The sequence below is a fragment of the Clytia hemisphaerica genome, unplaced genomic scaffold, assembly GCF_902728285.1.
Source record: "Clytia hemisphaerica strain Z4C2 unplaced genomic scaffold, Clytia hemisphaerica genome assembly, whole genome shotgun sequence".
NCBI classification, from domain to species: domain Eukaryota; kingdom Metazoa; phylum Cnidaria; class Hydrozoa; order Leptothecata; family Clytiidae; genus Clytia; species Clytia hemisphaerica.
Window position 1 is genome coordinate 741,816 of NW_027103808.1, and position 21,530 is coordinate 763,345.

A 21,530-nucleotide genomic window follows, 5' to 3' on the forward strand; every position below is an offset into this window, starting at 1 on the left:
AGAGAGAGAAAGCGACATAATAAACTTCTTTCTTCTTTTTGACTCAGACTACTCTAGCAAAAAAGTTTTTTTCATGAAGACCAAATTTCATAACAGTGCTTGAAAATAAATCTACAATATATATGTGAGCCCCCCATTTCAAACTATCCCCCCCCCCTTCCTTGCTATTCCCCCCCTTTTTCATCAAAATTTCTGATCCCTGCTCTTCATTTTTTCGGAAGGTGTCATCTCCCCTTAAGAAAGGGGGAGGGGTCCGAACTATGCCCCCTGAACTGAAAGATGGCTAAGAATTGGTAAAAATTTATAAAAGGAGTTCGAATTAAAGAGAGTCCACTGCATCGATATTCAGGAAGAAGAAGAAATCAATAAAAATCAATCTCAAAGAACAATATCGCAAAAAAACCATTCAATCTTTTTCCTTTCAAACTTGTCAAAACAACTGAGTTTCATCCAAAGAAAAGTTTTTTCTTCATACTGTTGACTGTATTTGGTTAAGATGTGAAGAGAAAAAGATACTATCATTAAACACATTATGAAACAATAGCATGACTTAATTGCATGGTTATTTGTCATTTTTTGTCATGCTATGTAATCATTCATATCTATAATCACCCCTCATTTGGCATGGCATTCATTGGAAACAATCTGCATGGCATTTTTTTAAAACAATCCATTGTCATTAAAATTCTTCAAATATACTTCAGTTATGTTTTATAATCTTTTGGAGAAATAAATGACATTAAAGAAAATTTTTGGGTCACTGTTGTCCAGGCACATATACTTGTCTTTCAGACTTTCAGGTTTTATTTTTACATAAGTGTGAAACAGGAAAAAACTGGACATTAATTTGTTCCCTCTGCTTCAACACTTTATTTCGACACTCTCAACAAAGTCTAAAATTTCTAAAAAGTTTCACGAAATATATAATTCTAAAAAATCTAATTACAAATTACGACCATTATTTATAAACAAAAAATAAATAACAAAATACCCTTAGCTATCCTAAGACAATTGTTAAAACCTTTTAAAGGTTATGGTAAAATTTTAAACTTGTTTCGAGCATCTTCTTATTCTTTTACCAGGGAAAGCGTCTTGGGATGCTCAAAGGTTAATGCACCCATCAACCAAATGCTGGTTTGAAACTTCTTATATAAAACCCGATAAGTATATTAAAAACATTCTAACAACATTTAAGGTCCCGAAAATTTGCTAGTGCTCATTAAACAGCGTTTATTTCGGATAGTTCAAAAAATTAAATTGTTTCATCAAAACTTCTTTCCTTTCATGCAAGAATAATTCTTCCAAAGTGCACTGAAAAGACAAAAAAAAATAACGTTGTTGATAATTCAGTAATTTTCATATTCTCAGCTTAAAATCACTTTAAAGAACCGCAAAGGAATTTTCAGGGTGTAAGGCCCTACTTGGGCTTGTAATTCATATTACGCGTATTGAAATATCCTATAGAGTAGTCGATAAGTTAAGAGTCAAAAGAGACTTAAAGAGCTTATTAGAAATATTATGCACTAGGACAGATTTTTAAGAAATAAACATCCACGTGAATTATACTCGATTTCTTTGTGGTTTATGTGGGTTAAAATATGGCAAGTTTGAATCAACCTTTTGATTAGTATTATTTTTTCTTCCAGAAATATTTTCTATATGGGGGGATGGAGGATATAACCATTTTCAGTGATACACCCCCCATCCCACGGCGGTGAAAAGTGACTTTTGACCCCCGGACAAGCTTAAGTTTACCCCCAAACACACCAAATTACCCCCTCACAAGGCAAATTTTGACGATTTTTTGCTACCCCCGGAAAATACTTATATCCTCCACCCAAGTGTACGACGAACATTTTCTGGAAGAGCCCTATCCATCAAGTAAATTAAAGTTTACCTAATTCCATAGAACATCATGACAAGAGCAATGATGATTGCAACAATGCCATCCAGGAACCATAAATTTGTGAAATGGTAAACTGTCAAACTTAACATCAATGCTACTGCCATACTGGTTGCTGCAAATGTACACATGGCTTGTAAAGAAAAGAAAGTAAGAAGAAAGTATTAGACAAAACCCCTCCTAACAGAATAACATAGGAATGAAGCTGAGTAAGTAACACCAGGATTCAGATCGTCGGAGAAAAAGTTTAATATGAACACTTTTCTTGCGAAAAGGTCCACTACTAAAGTCTAATAATCCTTGTTTTGAGGGTGGGGCACTCAAGGTGAGCGACCGACCAAAAGTCAAAGGGTACTTTAATGGGATAAATTTTCGCGAGGATTAAATTTCGCGGATTTCGCGGATTTGCGTGTCATCCGCGAAAATCCGCGAAATTAAGTCCCATTGGAAATTTGGAAGGGCCTCATCCGCGAAATATTTCTAAACAAAACTCAAAATATGTCGAACAAATACTTTTGGAATGTTTACTGGCATTAAAGAAGCGCTAATAATGTGTATTTCAACAACCGAAATGCGTATAAATCCCAAAATCGTGAAAATATTGCCACCCAATAGTGCCACCTGCGAAATTAAGTCCCCGCGAAATTTTTGAATTTCGCGGATAGGTCCAACCGCGAAATTTAATCCCCGCGAAAGTTTATCCCATTAAAGTAAACTGGAAAATGGTTGCCTGCAATTTTTCATTATCTGTCAGGACCTTCAGACTTGACATCGTTCATTAAGGCCAGCCTTTTAAGGCCAGAGCAAACCGGTCCAACATTTCATCCAACATGACATTTTTCGAATGTTAGATGAAATGCTAGACCAGTTTGTGCTAATGTAAAATTTGCAAGAAAATGGAAGAAAAATCAATAAAATAAACGTGTTGGATGAAGTTTGTTCGCCATCAAACATTTAATCCAACATTTGCGGCAAGATCAAAGACTTTTTAGATTTTCATTAAACGTTTTTAGTTTGTCATCAAACATTTCATCCAACATTTTTTACGAATGTTGAATGAAATGTTTGAACGGTTTGCCCTGGCCTTAAGGCTCTGGTCATCTAGAGAAATATACTCTTACCATCCATCATAACAGATTTACTTCCAATTTTTTGTGACAGATAAAGTTTGATCCAGCCAAGAAAAGTGAAAACTACAGCTGCTACACTTGTGATCAACAGTAACTTGAATTCCTAAAGAACAATAAAATGCCTAATAAATTAAAAAGAAACGCTCACAGAGACTAGGCAAACTAAAAAATACCGACGCGGTCCTAAAGAAAGACACATGCCCGACACATATTTTTGGTTAAGTACCCCCGGGTTAAAATCATATAAATGTCATATTAATTTTTCACTTTTCAGCTTTATAATCAAATCGAAGTAATGAAAGTGCTAAATAATTTGAAAATCATTTGGCACTTTCGTTACTTAGCTTTCATCGTTATCCAGATTTATCCTTTTCGTAAAGTTTTAAGACACAGTCACTTTGTTAGTCACTTTGTTTCTTTTTTAAAAGCCGTGCTAATTAATTGCCTAGAAATTATTATCTACAGTTTCAATGAAACCCATCCTGCTTTTGTTGAACACACTGTAAAGGGTGTCCGGGAAAAATGTACAACATCAAAACATGTTAAAAGTAGATATTATATAGTGTCTTTGGTATAATAAAGAGAAACACAAAATTTCTACTTTTATATCTGTTATATGATATGATAATCATATCATATAACTTGATATTATGTTTTTTCCGGACACACTGTATAATAATTTCTTACATTGAAAGGTATTTTCTTTTGTACCAAGTTGTAAATGGATTTGGCCATCATTCCAATGGAAAATAAACACATCATGATGCCCAATACTGTTGTCGTTCTGCGATTGAAAAGCAATGAAGAGACATATTGGACTGGAAGGTTTGACGGTTTTTTTTTCAGGGAGAATATTGTTCTATTGATACTGTGTGATACTGCGTACTCTTGCTAATTCGAAATCGGACGGGATAGAAAGTATTTCAGAAAGTTTTTTCCTTCACGGGGATTTGTAATTAGTTCGAATTACTGCTCAGGTGAGTTAAGGAAAGTCCAAAACCTATTTCCTGATTTTTCCACCGCTTCCCATTGTTCCTTAACTCTCGTATATAGCTCAAAAGAAGCGTATTGATGAGAGGGTTTCGGAAAGTGCTGGGCCGAAAATTTAAATTAAGCCAATCTCAAGATATCGACCAAAAACTCATTTCGACGTTATGAAATACATCGAAAAAACACGTCATAAGTAAGATTCAAATGACGTCATTATTGAAAAAAGCGATAACTTCAAGTCTATTAATGCAATCAAGACCAAATTTTGACTGGAGACGCAGATTAACGTTTCTAAAATATTTATTGAGAAGTTTTTTAAATTTTTAGATGACGTCATTTACTGTCGGTAAAAACTAAAATACGTCAAGTAATGATGACGTCATCAAAAAGTTTAAATTTTTTTTCATGCATTATTTCAAAATCAACAATCAACGTCTCCAGTCGAAATTTGGTGTTAATTGTAGTAATAGAATCGAAGTTATCGCTGTTTTAAAAAACGACGTCATTTAACTTGTCTTTTTGACGTGTTTTTTCGACGTATTACCTAACGTCGAAATGAGTTTTTGGCCGATATCTTGAGATTGGCTTAATTTAAATTTTCGGCCCAGCACTTTCCGAAATCCTCTCATTAATACGCTTCTTTTGAGTTATATACGAGAGTTAAGGAACATGGGAAGCGGTGCGCGTCACGCAAAATATGTTTAGAACTTGCCTTAACTCACCTGCTGAGTGGGCTTGCTAAGGATTCACTATCCTAGAATGTAGCATTAATTTCTTCATAAGCCTATCAAAAAAAGCCAAACCCATGTTTGAGTCATTTAACTGGGTCCACAGGGGATCTGACTAACAAATAGGCAAGTAGACGTTCTAGTAACGAAATAACTCTCAGTCCCCGTCAAGGAGAAACCTATGTAAAATGTTTTTCTCTGATTCGAACCTCCCTGTATTTCGAATAAATTACACTTCCCGATTGAGTTCAAGTGTAGCAGGAGTTCATACTACGATTCGTACTTACATTCTTTCTTTAGCTTTTGATGCAAAGACTTCATCAACAGTATGGAAATGCCAAACCACCACTACTGATGTTGCTATGTCTAACAAAGTTTCAACCTAAAGGATTATGGGTATGAAAATTTGAAGTAAAATGAACTTGAAGACATGGAAAGGTTTCCAAACAGATTCTATATGTCTAAATAAGTTTGAGTTCATCGACCCAGTGATATTCATATTGGAAGTTTATCGTGGTTTGTGGATCACGAGATTTACATTTGGCTACGTCTCTCTTTTACTTTACGATTCTTCTTGGGAAGGCTTCAATTATTGTTAGTTTTTGAAAAATAGTTTTGCTTTCCCTAAAATTTGTGTATTTTCCTTATCCGAAAAGTTGGGGCTGATTTTTAAAGAACATCAAGTCCAAGGGATCCAAATGTAAAGCTGATCTTTCAAAAAGTGGCATCACCCCTTATGCTAATTTTTTTCTCTAGAATAGCCATTAATTGCTCTTTAGACTTTAATACATTACAAACACTTACGCCAAATCCTAGTGTACCAGCACTATCGACATGTAAACCTTCAACTAAAAGATGTAAAAAGATGACGAAAATTAATAAAATTGGCACTTAGTTGACACTCTCTTTTTCGAAACTCTATAGCTCGTTTGAATAATTCGAAATAACATCGGGCTATAAAGAATAAACGAACAGAAGGGATCTTGAGTTCTCCGACAAAATTCTGTTATTATTACAAGAGTAACAGTGACGTATGTGTATACATTCGTAGTCGTAAAAAGGGACAGATATTATTGTAGTCTGCCAGAATCCCTCTGATCTCTATGCTTCGTTGTAAGGAATATGGATAAGACTCAAAAATCTTGTCCCTTTAGAAATCAGTAAAACGAAGACAAGCTTTACGAGCCAAAAGGCCTAAGTCGAGTCAAAAATGGAGTGCGGCAGATTTGTTATCATTCAAAGGTCGACTCGACCATGGTCTTTTAGCTCCTAGATCCGATTCAACTTGATCCAGCCCTTTACCGATAATTCCATGAGAACTCCAATTTGGGTCTGGGTCGACTTGTTTGCCATTGTAAAAGTACAATTTTACGAGCCAAAAGGTCTAGGTTGAGTCGACCTTTGAACGGACATAAAAAGAGAGATTTGTGTTCATTTAGTTCGCCGATAATGTATAAGGTAGATGCTAAACATTGATGCAAGTTATACTGAAGAACACTTACCTATTGAGGTGACAGCCAACACTAATTGTATAAATATGGAGATATAACTGACTCGTATTACTGCTTTCCTCCATTTCACAAACTCGTGGTATGTTAAGGTCGGTGAACCAGAGCCCTCTGTAAATACCAAAAATTTGAAAATTTATAAGGTGCGAAAAAGAAATTGTGATTTTCCATAAGAAAAAGCGCCCTCTCCCGTTTTAAGTAGATTAAATTTTCAATCCAGAGGGTAGTATCAATAAAACAAAGGAGAGGGTCAATTTTAAGCTAGCATTTGGCTATTCCAGAAAAAATCTGTACCGCTCTGTTAAGGAGGTCTTTTTTGGGAAAGGTGACACCCTGATTTTATTCTTTCAATTTTTCAGGACCTCTTTGGATTTTTTTTGCACTGGATTTTCGATCTCATTTTACTCATGACCACCCTGGATTTTTACACTCAAGAAACCAGACCCCCTGGATATCTCACCTCCTTAACATAGGGGTACAGACTATTTCTGGAATAGCATCATTGTCATGAAAAGTTTTTTTCTTTTATAGAAAATGAATCAACGATATATTGCTGAATATTGTTAGTAAGTTCATTTACCAATTTTATCATTTCCTATGAAAAAATCTCCACCAAGTCCTCCAGGATCAATTTTTTCTTCCCGATAAACAATTGCTAATGGCGACACAGGAATTTTCTGTACTTTGGCACCATGTGTTAACCGGTATTTTTCTTCGGTGAGTTCCGCTAGAAAACGGACATCATCAGCTTCGGAACTCATTTTCTTGTTTGTTTTGTCTGGTTTGATTTTAGTAATTGGATCATCTTTAATCTCACTTGGAGGACTGAAAAAAAGAATGAAACGATAACAACATTACAAAATTCTTTATTTGGTGTTGATGAGCAGCTAACCACCGACAATCTAGTTTTCTAGCTCTTTAGCTCTTTAGCTCTTTAGCTAAATTATTGTCACATACCAAACTAATTCGAACTGGAACGTGGAATCTTATTTGTTCGAATTACAGAGAGACTTTAATTATAAAAAGTAGCGTTTCTCCTTCAAGGGCGCTAGGAATAAGTTCAAATCATAGAAAGACACACGAATAATAAAAGTTCAAATAAGCGAGAGTCTACTGCAAATGAGAAAATACATTTGATTTTCGACAAGATTTTTCGTCATTTTTTTATTCAAAGAATTTCGTCCGTAATCCAGCTTATAATCAAGATGAAGATCGAGACCAATAACGATGACAATGATCAGGGACTCAGCAACTTGAATTCTTTCATAACTTGAAGACCTTCCCACCATATTTTTAGCTTTGGATTTATTTCATAACATCCACGCAATTCAAAAATTACGAAGATTTTTCGACTGACTGGTAAAATTTTGTAAAAAAAGTATTGTTAAACTAACTTTAACTTGCTTCATATTACACAGTTTCGTATGTAGCTTAGGTTCTAACAAATCTTTATCCTTTATTCATTATCTTAGAAAATCAAATTTTGATCAAATTTTGATCAGTACTAAAATTGGTAAAAATGCCTGTTTTTAACGTTGGTTTAATAAATGCTAAACTTTTATCCACACTTTCCTCTAGTGAGCACTGTATTTATTAAGAATCTTACAACCGTGGCTTTTGACGCATGCTCAATCCTGTATCGGATACCCGGAAAGGCCTACCCACCCCCACTGGTAAAATCGCCCAAATACATAGTTCCTCTCAAGGCTTGGGGACATGAGCAGTTTTTTTTCGCGTTGGTGCAATGCGTGTCTTTTGGGTATTTCCCTCACTTTTTGTCCCATGAAACAAAAAAAGAAACCATGAGACACGCACTTTTTTTCTTGTGTTGGTGGGATGGAGCATGTTACATTGCACCAACGCGAAAAGAACTTCTCGTGTCCCCAAACCTGTAATATCTGTTCTCCTTCAAGAGTAATGTATTAAAACTGTGTGAACTGAAAATTCTTTTTGAAAAGATTTTAATCATTGAAAGAATACCAGCTCAGTCGACAAATAATCACAAAACAAATTCGGGTCTCAATGAGCATGAAATTGCTTATATCATACATAAACTAACTATGAAAGTCTTACGGGGGTTATTGATGCAGGGGTGTCTGTGTCACTTAACCAGCTTGACCCCATTGGGCTCTTCTTAACCTTCCGAAACTCCACCCTAATCGGTAAACTTCAACTAACTTGAAACCGAATTGTCTCCATACTAGATTTACTTAACTTTTAACTAATTAAATAATTTCCAGTAGCCCCATTAGAATTTTAGGTTTTTCCTTCATTCTATTCTCGCTGGTGGTAAAATCATCATACACTACATTATGGTTCAGTATCCCGTATGGGTCCACCCGCTTTAAAACTTTAGCATAAATTAAAATTAATCTTAAAACTAGTGAGAGAAGTATGACCTGACCTCCGAAAATATTTTTTATTTCTCTTTTATTTCTCAGCAGATGAAGGTAAGACTAGCATTCTGACGATCAAAACTTTCGATGACGTAAATCAACACAGTCAAAAACTGAGCATATCAGAACGACTAGGTGAATAATTGACAAAGTTCCAAAAAAAGAAGCCTTGTAAATGATGAAAGTACAGAATAATCCAAAAATCAGGTAGGAGCAATCAATTTTCCTTGATGCTTTTTTATACCTTTCAGCCACAAATTCTCCCAAAGCTCATAAAAAACTAAAACTATTGTCTATCGACCCTGTATTTCGAGAGTTTTGCTGATTTTTTTTGCTCGTCAGTAGAGTTTCCGCAAATTTCACCATGATAGAAAACCTCTATAAAATTCTCTCGTCGTTATTCACGAGACAGATTCACACATTTTGTTCAAAAATATTATCCACCATCTCGAAGAAATTTCTCGTCTGAGAAAAGAAATACAGTATTGATAAATTAAAACCTGTTTACACTTGGAAAATTAAAAATCATCAAATTCATATAAAGTATACTTTAGTACGTGTGATCTCGAGACTCGATTACAAAAGCTCTTTAGTACAATATCTTTTCAATATTTTTTCATTTAGCTGTACAAATTATTTTCAAGTTTCAGTTTTCACTTTCTTCTTTTTTTAAAGCAGAATCTTAACCAAATATTAATGATATTTGACGCTTGAAATTCTCAAATTTCCTATTTCGAAGGAATTTTCCTATTTACAAAACTTTAAACTTTTAGTTCAGGGATGTTATTGGGAAAACTCTTGGAGAAAATTAGAGTCCAGGATTTGACGGTCAAGTATAAAATCTTTGCCATACAGTACAAGTCATTCATCATACATTGACACCCCAAAGCATGAGAGTTAAAATATCAAAACCTGTCTTGATTTCTTAACAAAACCTCAAAGCAAAACTTTATCACTATACCACATATACCTCAATACCATACCAAATGGAATGCATTTTATTTAATATTTTACTCTATATGTTAGTTTCGAATGTTTTAATCGTTAAAACCTTTTTGTTCATTTTTTTTAATTTCAATACTTTTCGATACTTTCGACACACAGTCTTTCCCACTATTAAAATGAACATGTTTTTTTTGTGGGTTTTTATCAGCACACAAACACAAGCTGTCAGCCTCAATTGTTAAAATGTACTACAGTATGTGGCCCCCAAAACGGCGATCAAATTTGAAATTTCTCTCAAATCTAGAGGAAAAGAGATTTTACAAAAATCTTTGCTGCATGAAAACCTTTAACATCTCTACTTTATTTCCTGGAAGTTCTTTTTCAAAATTTTCAATTTCAACAATATTTTTCAATCGCTTAAAGATAGGTAGCTTTTTTCTAATGGCCCCCAAAACGGAGGTTTGAAATTTTAGCGATTTCTCGAGATATCTTTAAGATATGAATACAAAATTTTGACCATAGTTTTGAAATATGATTTAGAGGGTTTTGGGCATAAATTTATTTGATAAAATTTTTACAGTTTACCCCTGGTTGTCAAAATGCAGGTTTGGGGCCCCCAAAACGGAGGTGTAGCTAAAATCAAATTATTAAGTCCAGTGGTAATAAGGGAAAAAACTATGAACATATCTGTGTTTTCCCTTAAATTTACGACCCGATGGATATAAAATTTATGATTTTTATGAAATATTTCAAGATTTTCGATATTGCAAAGTCCAAACTGAAAATTTAGAAATTTTCAAAATGACAATTTTGATTTAACAACGTCTTAATCAAGTTTTTGAAAACAAATCTCTTTTGAAAATAGTTCCATTCATGTATGGAATAAGCTGTGAAAATTTTAGATAAAAAGCTTAACTGAAACTGAAAATATTAAGCTTTAAAGATATTTTTCTCCTATATTTTGCAAAAAATGACAGAATTTGCCGTTTTTGCTGATTCAGCGAAAAATTTTATATATAATGTTAATTTTTTGTTATAAACTATTAACTCAAGGTGATAGGAATAGAATTCCAAGATTTTTTGCTTTTTCTCATAATTAGAATTTTCGGTTTTGTCAATGCTAAATTTAGGGCTCCAAAATACTGGTCGACCTTCAAGATGCTATATCTTTTACCCAGCCTCTAAAGTCACAGATGTATTTGCATTTTCTGAACGGCATTAGGTGTAGAAAGTTTCCTATACCCCGTTTTCATAACTTATTTTCAATATCCAAGGAGCTAGAGTGAGTTATATGCAATTTTTATCTAATTTTGGTGTTAAAATATTTCCTTTAGACGCAAATATGTGATTTTGAATCCGTCTCAAACCAGCAAAAACATGCTCATTTTTAAGTATAACCATCATTCTTTCAAAATAAACAAAAATTGTTTAATTCTGATAAATCTACAAGTCAGAATCTTCATTTTAATGAAAACCTCCGTTTTGGGGGCCGTCTCCGTTTTGGGGGCCATATACTGTACACACTTTACCTTACACCATAACTAGATCTTATAGCCATCAACTAGTCTAATTCGCAGACCCGATTCAAAAAACCATGTATGCGAGTCCTCCAAAAATTTGGCCTCTAAAATCTGATCCTTACAGTACTGAGAAAATTTAGCCAAGCTTGAGTAAGTTTGGTAGTCAAAGCGACCTTTATAAAAGCCTAAAAAACGCACCTTTAAGGGCCGCACCTGCGTACGATCCGATCCCCAGGTTCGCTGACCTTTATATAAACTTTCTCTAACAGTATTATTTCCTTTGCTCGAAACTTTTATGAATAAATTAACTCCAAGTTTTAACATTAGACTTAAGACTTAGGAGCTTAGGAACTGTCTCAGGATTCATTCAGGCTGGGAATATAGCCTAGAAGCCACCGAACCCCTCCAAAATCGAAATATTCAATGAAATAAAGTGGAAGTACTGAAATCGCAATTCTCGTCCGAACTTTAAATTCTGAAAAACGTGAAAATGCACTAAATTCTCAATATATTTCGACCATGATTGTAGCCTATCGTTATTTTGTCACCGCATGGCACATTTGACGTCACAAAATATCGTCACCTATTTTCTTTAAACACCGAAACACTGACGGAAAAAAGGTTAATACTGTCACACCGTTAAACCCGTACGCCTCCCAGTTAAAAACGCGCCTTACAAACCAAATATCTATAACTTGAACAAATATTTCTGCTTCTCGTCTTCGAGTTAGAGAGACTACGATGTAAAAAACCTTTTGCGTTAGAAAGGGCAGATTCCAACAACACCTATACACGTTTCCGCATCTGCAACAGTCTACCATTTTGAATTCCAGTCACAATAAAAGATAGACACAGTTCCATTTGAAAATGTGTAAGACAACAGAAGCTCCTCTGTATTTATTTTGATATAATACATTTTTTTATATAAGAGGGAAACTAAATCAGAAAATATAGACAAGATTTTAATCTTCTTTCAATAGCAAATCTCTTAAACACAAAAAATGATTAAAATCCTGTGCATGAACAGTGCCAATACTTCTTTGACAAAAATATTTCATTTTTATTTTAAATTCAAGGTCAAATCCAGATAAATCTTTTCATGGACTTTTTTGAACTTTTTACACTAAATGGGAAAAGAACAGACCTGCTTTGATATTTTTTAAGACGTTATTGAAAAATAGCAGAAACATGATCATGCTGTGAGTTTCGATTCTTTAAAAATACATTGCAATCGAAAACCCATAGCAGAAGGTCACGTGTAACTATACCCTCTGTTTTGAACATTAGCGTGGTGGCAGTGGGACAGGGGGGCTCAAAATTATCCCCACATGCCCTAAGGGACTGATTTTTTGAGAGGCGCCGAAAGACAAGAAAGATTTGACTTTTTCGGGGCCTATGCGCGTCCAGGCTAAAAATCGAATTCTCTGACCATTGTGCACATGTGTAAGAGAAAACCACATATAATTGATCAAATCGTTCTATTTTAAACAGTAAGAGATACTCGTCTCCAAAAAATTAAAGTAACTAATTCTTTATTGATCTCCGACTCCTCGAGTTGCTCTATATATCGAAAAAAATCACTGCTGAAATTTTGAAAAGTTGTATTGCGACTCTGCAACGCTGCGGGGCCACCACGCCGCTTAGGCTTTCTTGTAATAGCTTAGAATGAGTAGCTTTCAAGCAGAAAGAGGAACAATACCCAAAGATTTTCGTGCTTTCTTCGCTCGTTTTTTATACAGATATTTTATTGAAAGATATTTCCTTGGGCTAATAATTTAATGGTAAAAAGAATAACCAGAAGCGTCATGTTTTTTATTTAAAAACTGTATATTCGACCTACACAACAAGAGGTCATCTTCAGAGTGTAAAAATCTATCAACAAGAAAAAATTTTAAAAACATTTTAAGAACAAATCTATAATTGGCTAATAAAATTACAATAAAAACAGTTTTGAAAAAAGACAAAACGAAAAGCTAAAAACAGTTAAAAATAAATACCTAGAGACTATTATGTATGAGTTGTAAAATCGTAATAATGGCATAAAATGAGACTGAAGATGTATATGACAGGTTAATAAAAAGACTACGTCGTGAACAGTTGTATTGTTTTAAATAGATTTTGTATATTTAGTGTCGGTTTTTGTTCTATAATGAGAAATGATTCAGTAATTTCTCTTGTGTCATTTCTTTTAAATCCTTTTGCAATTAACTCAACATCGTCTATTGTGATTGGTTTATGACCGGACAGCATAGAATGTTTGAAAACAGTGGAGTTTTTATCTCTTCCACTGTGATCTAGAACACGTTCAAACACCCTTCTCTCTGTTTCGCCGATGTAGGTTTCTGTACAATTTTCGTCGGGACAGTTGATCTTGTAGACTACGTTGTTTTCGTGTTCTTTCTTTGTTTTATCTTTGACGTTGAACATTGAAGATAACCTTTTTGACTTTTAAATATCATTTGAGTTTTGATTTGATCATTTACTATTACCGATTTTAATGTTTTATTCAAGGATCTTACCAAGGTTTCTCCTTTCTTCCCTTGGTACGGTAAATACACGCTTTTTTATAAGAATGTTGTATTTTGGATGAGGGTCAAGTATTCTTACAAAATTGACAAAATTGAGGGGAAATATTCTTAACGTATTCTTACTTTCTTGGACTTGAATTTTTTACAAACATCAGAAATGATCAATTTCAGAGTTTTGGACTTTTGAGTGAACATTTTCGTTAAAATTACATTTCTGCCTCAAAGCTTCAATTTATGTCTAACAAAGGAAGCAGTCTTTTCTGTTAACCTAATACAAAATGACTGTATCCTTATCAAATTCTGCGAAACTCACCCTAGAGGGTATTCTTAAGGTATTCTTACGATTTGGCCAATTTTCACCCTGATATTCTCATAGAAGATATTCTTATACAAAAAAAGCGTGTATATCATTTAAATAGTTCCACTCGTTTTTGAGAAAAAAAAATAGAAGATCAGGATGAAATTATAAACTTATATCACCATGTGAAGATGCTATTCTTTCGAATTTTATTTTTTCAAAAAGAAAATTCTCAAAAAGGAGACCCCTGAAGGACTTAGTGTCAATCTACTGAGAGACCTTAATTGGGGTATGATAGTTCTGAAGGTGCAACGTCTGAACAACCTTCTATATACGCTTAAATTGGAACTCTTCCAATTCGTTCATGAAGCTTTTTCGCTAGCGATTTTTAAGCAGACGGGAATTATTTTTCGTGCCTTTTCTGTAATGATCTTTCAATTGGTCAATTTTAAGCCTTAAAAATACTGCCGTCAAAACAGGTACTTTTTCCTTTTTCAAATCTTCATTTTGAACATTATCAAAACTACTTTGAAATCTGATGATCATTCTCTTTTGTTTTTCATTTCTAAATATCTAATTTTCAAAGCTATTCAAAATCCTACAAAGTCACCCTTGAATTTCCGCCCACAATGGCTAGCCACGATGGGTGGACTACTCTTAAGATAAGAATAGTTTTTCAAGATACTCTTAATTATGGTAATTTTTAGCAATGCAAGATCTACTTTCCTTGCAACAAGATTGTAAGAAATGGTAGTTTCGATTTATAATAACCGTACCATTTTCTAATTTTCTTGAAAAATCAGCTTGTTGGTGAAAGTACAACAAATTGTTTACGGTAATTTTCCTTGGAAAATACAGGAAAATGTTTAATCAATGTTCCATTTAATATATAAGAAAACATTGTTGTTCATTTTCCTTGGAAAATACAAGAAATCATTTACATATTTTCCTAAGTAAGTAATACATTTAGTTTCTCGATAAAGACGGCTAGTTGATATGTAAAATATGAATTCAATCAAAATGGAGGGTTAAAATAATAAAATCAAAAATACCATTCTCCGACGCATGCATCTCCGATTTGTACTTTGATTGCTTTTGTGTTCACTACATCCATTCGTTCAAGAAAATCATCAAATTTTCAAGTAAAAAAATCTTTCCAAATTCATTCATCCAAAATTCAACATTTTCAACAGATAATTCTTTTCCAACTATTTTGTTTTTGATATTAATACGGTACAGTGGTTTGGGTTGATATTGATATATTTTTTTTCTAAGTGAGAAAAAAACACTTTGTGTAACACCTTACGACTTGATAAATATAAAATAATCAAAACAAGTATCAGGCCCGGTTGAAGGTTCAAAATGAGATAAAATTTGCTAAAAATAAGTGATAAAAATCTCATTTGCTCAAAAATGGGGAAGCTGAAGTTTCCCCAGTCTCCCCGCTTCCCTCTCCTGTCTGTCTAGTGCATTTTTTATGTTGAGAGCTAGTCTACCATGGTAGCCGACTACACGTTTTCTTTTTTTATATGAACATCCAAAAATTCTTGAAGTCTTCGCTTCGGAGGTTCTTAGCTTTTTGAGTTTAAGCCTAAAAATGTTCTTAGCATGTTCCTATTTTGACCATTTTGTGAATATTTTTTACCATTTTCCAATGAAATTCGGTGTTCTAGAGTCCGCAAAGCCTTGAAATGTTCTTAACTTAACAATCATTTTGGCCAGCGAAGCCTTCATATACTTCTATGTGTAAATCAAAACACTCTGTCTAGCCCTCAGATTTCCACTTCCAATCAGTCCCTCGGATCTTGAATTATATTCGCTTAAAAATGACCAACAAAAAGATACGAAGGATCTATGAAGGTTGCAGATTCTAAAAGTATCATTTTCACTTCATAAAAATGTTTTCCTTTTCATTTTCCTTCTTCATTTCTCGATGATCTTTTTCGATATCCTCAAAATTTCCTTTCCAACAGTTTTAATAAAACATGGACGTGCGTAGAGAAAATGTTTGAAAAATTGAGAATATCATCTCTTGTAATATTGTAGTCAGATACGACTATATATACACCCTTTTGACAATTTCAATAATTATATAAGCAAAATTATGGTTTTTCAATATTCCAATCTACGCTAGTAAATTATCAAATTCAAATGTGACAATATATCTCCTATCAGACATAATTGTATTTTGAAATTAACATGAGAATATCAAAATTAAGTTGTTTGTTTCTGTTTTCTATTCTAGTTTACAAAATTTCTCACTGATTCGAGCCAAAACCTATTTATATGTTTTTGCATTTTTATAAGGACAAACTATATAAGAACATCAGGCTTCGATGGCAAAAATATTGAAAATAAGTTGAGAACATTTCAAAGCTTTGCTAACTCTAAAACAGCCGATTTCTTAGAATAATAGGCAAAATTACTGACAAAATGATAAAAATAAGAACATGTTAAGCAGATTTTTAGGCTTAAAGCTCAAATAGTTTAGAACATCCAAAGGCTTCAAATATTTAGGATGTTCTTATAGAAAAAAAACGTGTACCATGATTTGCTTCTTTGATATCGATCTAAATTGTACACGTGGTTACTTGCTCTCTACACCATATACTGATAACACATATTCTTTATTGTTTCTTTACTTGCAGAATATCCCTGTCACCCTGACCCAATGGAGCTACTAAAATTTCAAAAGTAAGCGGCTAGGCTTTTCTTGTCAAGAAATTTTAATCTGTTCTGATAAGGGTTCAGGTATGCGGTTCCAACAGATGGAACACAGTGTGTTCTGATGAGACAGGGGTATAATCAAGTAAAGAATCAATCAAAAAGAATCAATAGAATTTATTTATTTGCACTGCTCGTGGCTCCGACTGGGGTTCTTGGTCCCCCCGGCAAATTTAGGTCCCCCCTGAGAACAAGGTCCCCCCAGCATGATAAAATTTTAGGTCCCAGTATAGGGGAAAAATTTTATGGCATTCACAAAGCTCTATTTACATGTGTGTGCACTTTTAGAGAATGCAATAGAATGTCTTCATTTTTGCATTTTAAGGATCAGATCACACTTTGCATGAAAACATGAAGGTTTAGAGAAATTAAAAACCAACAGTAAAAATAAATATTTAGGAAGTGTTATTTAGCCCCCAGAGTTACATAAACTAATGCAGACCCCCCCCCCCAAGATAGAGCTCCCCCCGCCTGTCGGGAAAAAAAAGGAGCTCCCACCTCTTATATGGCAAAATTTAGGTGTAGCTCCCCCAGCTCAGGCGGCAAGGGGGGTGCGAGCCATGCTGCTGAGGACGGTAAAGTGTCTGAAGCGATTTAGAATAACCCGCAGCTTTGACCCGCAAAATCGAGGACAATAAAAGTGCTGATTTACCTTCTCGTCCTCAGTCAGTCAGGATGTAGAGACAAATTACAACCTTACCGTCTCCGTCTCAGAAAAAAAACACATATACATAAACTAGGTAGTGTGTTCTGGGATGAGGCAGAGGTATAGCGAAAAAGGTTTCATTGGTTAGTGAGACGGGGATAAAGATTCAGGTGTTGTCAGGAGGCAGGGAGCCCTGGTAAAAAATAGGGGAGAGTTAATAAATTGGACAAGCTTTTCAAGGTCATTGAGTCAAGGATGAGTGAAATTCCAAAAGGAGTGTTTCAAAATACACGCTTTTTTATAAGAATGGTGTAAATCCATTTCATCATGGATATTCTTAACTTTGTTTGGGAAAATCTTCATAAAATATTCTTACAGCATATCCTTAGGTCAGGGTCCTAATTCAGACAAGATTTAACATTTAGTACATACGTCTCAAGCATAAGATGGCATTTTTGTGAAAGGAGTGAGCCTTAATTAGGGGTAATTGACAATTTATAATTGAAAATGCTTTAAAAATGGGATGAGCTGGATTTTTAGATACTTCAATAATTGGTTATTTGAAATAATAGAGATGACGCGTTCTTTAGAAAAAGCAATAAAATCCTTTGTCTCAAGATTCAACGACCAACCGAATCATCAAAAACCTTGTAGAAACTCCAGTTTGACCCTTAAAAATGGCATTCTTTGCTTGAGTAGCAAAATTCCATGATGGTGATATTCTTAGCATATTCTTAATTTTTTGGCCATTTTTTATCATGGACATTCTTATAAAGTGTATTCTTATAAAAAAAAGCGTGTAGTGGATCGTTCTCTGGAAACACTCCTTTATCACAGATCCAGCGGGACTGCGTCACCTTCGCAAGAATTACCAAGTTAGCCGTCCTCTCCCTGGTGACATCTGACAAGATCATCTGAAATTTCATCCCATTGAAAAAGTTTTTAAAGTCCCCAGTTAAAATCCACCGGAGATAATTGAGCTTGGAGAACAATAGAATTCAAAATCCCCTCCCATTCGACATCTCGTTCGACATTTAGCGCTTTCGGTTTATTCCCACTGGCTAAAAAGGTCTAAACGAGTTACAGAGACAGGAGTCTCTAAAAAAAAATTAAAGAATAATTTGAAGCCAAGAAGCAACATAAAACTACTTAATCTGTAACAGTTTGTTGTTTTACTACTTCTGTAACTGTCCTCAAATTATACGAATTTCCTCTTAACTTTATTTCATAAGATAGATTTTTAACAGTCTCAAACTTTTTTCTAAAATTGTAACTTCACGAACAAAACACGACATTTACATCAACTCAAAAATGACAGACGCAAAACAAAATGATTGAGAGGGTTTTTGTTTTGTTATACTTTCATTACTGTCTTTTAATGTCTGAAACCACGAATAAAGATCTAATCTAGAGTTTCAACGTATGTAAATCATATCATTTTTAATGAAACCGTAGATGGCATAGTTCGATATGCATTTGCTTGCTTATTGTCATATTTTGGGGATGAGGTGATCTCCGGGGGTTGGGTCGGTCTGTCGTCAGTTATATCCTTTATTCTCAATTTCAGTGGCCTAATTACGTACCTATTTACCTTATAAAAAAGGTAAATTTTTATAAGAACAAACTATATAAGAACATAAGGCTTCCATAGCCAAAATATTAAGAACAAGTTAACAACATTTTAAGGCTTTGTGGACTCAAAAACGCCATATTTCTTAGGGAAATGATCAGAAATGCTGTTAATAATATAATAAAATACTTTAAATGGTGATGTTAAGAACGTTTTTAGGCTTGACACTGAAAAAGTTAAGAACATCCGAAGGCTTCAAATATTTTGGATGTTTTTATAAAAAAACGTGTAGAGGTCCTCGTGTCTCCTAAACCCAGAAAAGAAAATCCGCAGTCGAATCGAATCTCTTTAAATTGTAACTTACATAACCTAAGAATAAGCAAAATATACGAAGAAAGATGAGTGAAGGAAGTTAGACATACGTGCACGCGATGCGCGACCAAAAGGGTACGCGCGGCGAGATGTCGAAAAGTGCTGAAGAACGGCTAATAGTGCTGGATTGTATCGTGATACAATTTATCATATTAAACCATTCATTTTTATTGTCTTTGCAGATATTTTCTGCGTCCCTGCCCAAAAGTTTATTGTGCCTGCATGTGCTGCCCTTAAGGGTAGGTTTTTCGAGACCCTTGAAATGCACTGTAATGGTGTACTATTGATAGAGTGCACTTACAAGTGTCTTCTTTTAGCTGTAAGGATGTGTTCGGGGGCTGCTGAATTGCAAAATCTAATGTATCTTTACAGTTTTGATTCACACCAATTTTGATTTGTTTTGCACATTGTGTCGACATCTCAGGCTAACTTTTAGGTGGCTTCACTAAAATAAGATATGAAATGAAACTGCACTGGAAGGGTCAGAAACTTTCGGTAAGGATGCACTGTAAGGGTACTTCTTCACTGCTCAAGTTCTGCACTGTAAAGGTCCGATTTTGAAAGGAATTTTTTGGCGGCACATGCCGTCGTTTAGAAATCGAGTTCCTGTTGGTGTCAACTTATTGTGAACCTTTTTGTTTTGCTATTGATAATTTTCAGTCCGTTATTTCCAAGGTCTACCTCTACATTGTGCTCGTATCACTGTACATCACCGTAAACTTTGTCATATCATTTGTATACTCCATTTCCAGGTCCAGGTGTTGGACTTGGGTGACGATGGAAAAGCCATGCTCATGATGATTTATATTTGCGAAGTTGAATTTCGGGTGCCTTAGTTGGCGTTGAGTTTGCGAGGTTGGAAGTGAAGCTATTATGGCGCTGAGAAGCTCCGGTGTCGATAGTGAATATCAAGTTTATATTTATGCATTTCTCTGCGACGGGAACGGTTAGGTTTTGATTTGTATAGATCCTGACTGACTGAGGACGACGGTTAATCCTCACTTTTACCGTCCTCGATTAATGGCGTGTCAGAATTGTGGGTTTTTCCGAATCGCTTCAGTCACTCTACCGTCCTCAAAAGTGCAAATATATAAAGTCGCTATCATTTCATTGGAGCTTCTGCCGCCGTAGTGAGCAGAAAACAATCACAATCTGATCTCAGGTCAACATAGTATGAATGTCTTTCATTGGATTAAATTGACAAACTCGTATTTAAAATTTTACTGACTAAAGTATCATAATATATGCTCACTCAGCAAAAATCACTGATCTTAAACCCAAAGAACTCGTGATCCAGGAAGCCTTAAAACCATACCATTTTTATTTAACCTCTAGTTTGATTTTAATTTCAATTCAATTTCAACCTCTAGATTTCTTACAAGATTACATCACCGGGAAACATTTTTTCAAGACTAAGGCTCTTTTCGAGCTTCTTCTATCCAGGTATCAGAGCTTAAAGTCTCTATTCATGATATGCACCATATTACAATGTCTTTTGACATTACATCACGGACCCAACAGCTGACTGGTTGTAAGTGACTTAAAATCATTCATTAGATCACATTCAGCAAATCAGCTGTTGGGTCGGTGGAAGACATTGCAATGGTGCAAATCATGAATTCAAAGGGTTCGCAAAGTACTAAATTATTGGACCAATCTTTCTGTTTTTAAATAATAATTATTGTTAACTTCAATTTTCTACAGTATATACTAAATAATAAATTTTCAAAAAAATAAAAGGTTTTTTTTCAGGGCGGGGTCATAATCATGTGATCACATGGTCACAAAAAATAATGATAATAAATGAATATTTATAAATAATAAAACTTTCTACATCTCCTTGTTAAAATAATAAAACCTATAACTACATGTTGAAAAAAAATTAAGTCCAAACAAAAATATTGCATAAAACTTATTGGGTATAAACACTTATCCACACGTTTAAGCAAAGAATTATAAAATTCTCATCTTCAAAAGTAAAAGCTCAACACACTCGATTACATTTAATGCGGGTTGAACCCAGTTACAATAGACTAAAATCTGGTAGTTTGGTTGGCCTAGTTCTGTCTAGTCTGGAAGCTTGGGAAACTTGAAACTTTCCACATGAAGACGTAGAAAATCTCACGCTTCAGGAAAGGTTTTAACTAGGTATTATGTAGTAGCTTCACTAGAAGATTAAGACTTCCATTTTGTAATTATAGAAAATTCCTGGGATAAAGAAGGGAGAGGATAGGGGACAAAGAAAGATCAAATGGTCAGAGGGGGATATAAG

General features: G+C 34.3%; 1 protein-coding gene across 1 annotated transcript; it reads right to left on the bottom strand.

Moving 5' to 3' along the window:
- Positions 1-846: 846 nt before the first annotated feature.
- On the bottom strand, positions 847-15,218 carry LOC136806529 (transmembrane protein 163a-like). Its single transcript, XM_067063118.1, has 9 exons — positions 14,999-15,218; positions 6,840-7,084; positions 6,254-6,370; positions 5,556-5,599; positions 5,039-5,133; positions 3,721-3,817; positions 3,025-3,136; positions 1,898-2,036; positions 847-1,311 (listed from the first exon to the last, which is right to left on the bottom strand). Exons 1-9 carry the CDS (start codon positions 15,058-15,060, stop codon positions 1,266-1,268), a joined length of 957 nt encoding a protein of 318 aa, XP_066919219.1. The 5' UTR covers positions 15,061-15,218; the 3' UTR covers positions 847-1,265.
- Positions 15,219-21,530: the final 6,312 nt, after the last annotated feature.

Bases quoted from the DNA above. Each gene is read 5' to 3' on its own strand.
- LOC136806529 (XM_067063118.1), bottom strand. From the start codon at position 15,060: ATGGATGTAGTGAACACAAAAGCAATCAAAGTACAAATCGGAGATGCA. The intron at 7,085-14,998 runs GTATTTTTGATT...TCTTTTTTTCAG, and splicing joins GATGCATGCGTCGGAGAATG to TCCTCCAAGTGAGATTAAAG. The intron at 3,137-3,720 runs GTAAGAAATTAT...ATTGTTCTTTAG, and splicing joins AAAAGAAAATACCTTTCAAT to GAATTCAAGTTACTGTTGAT.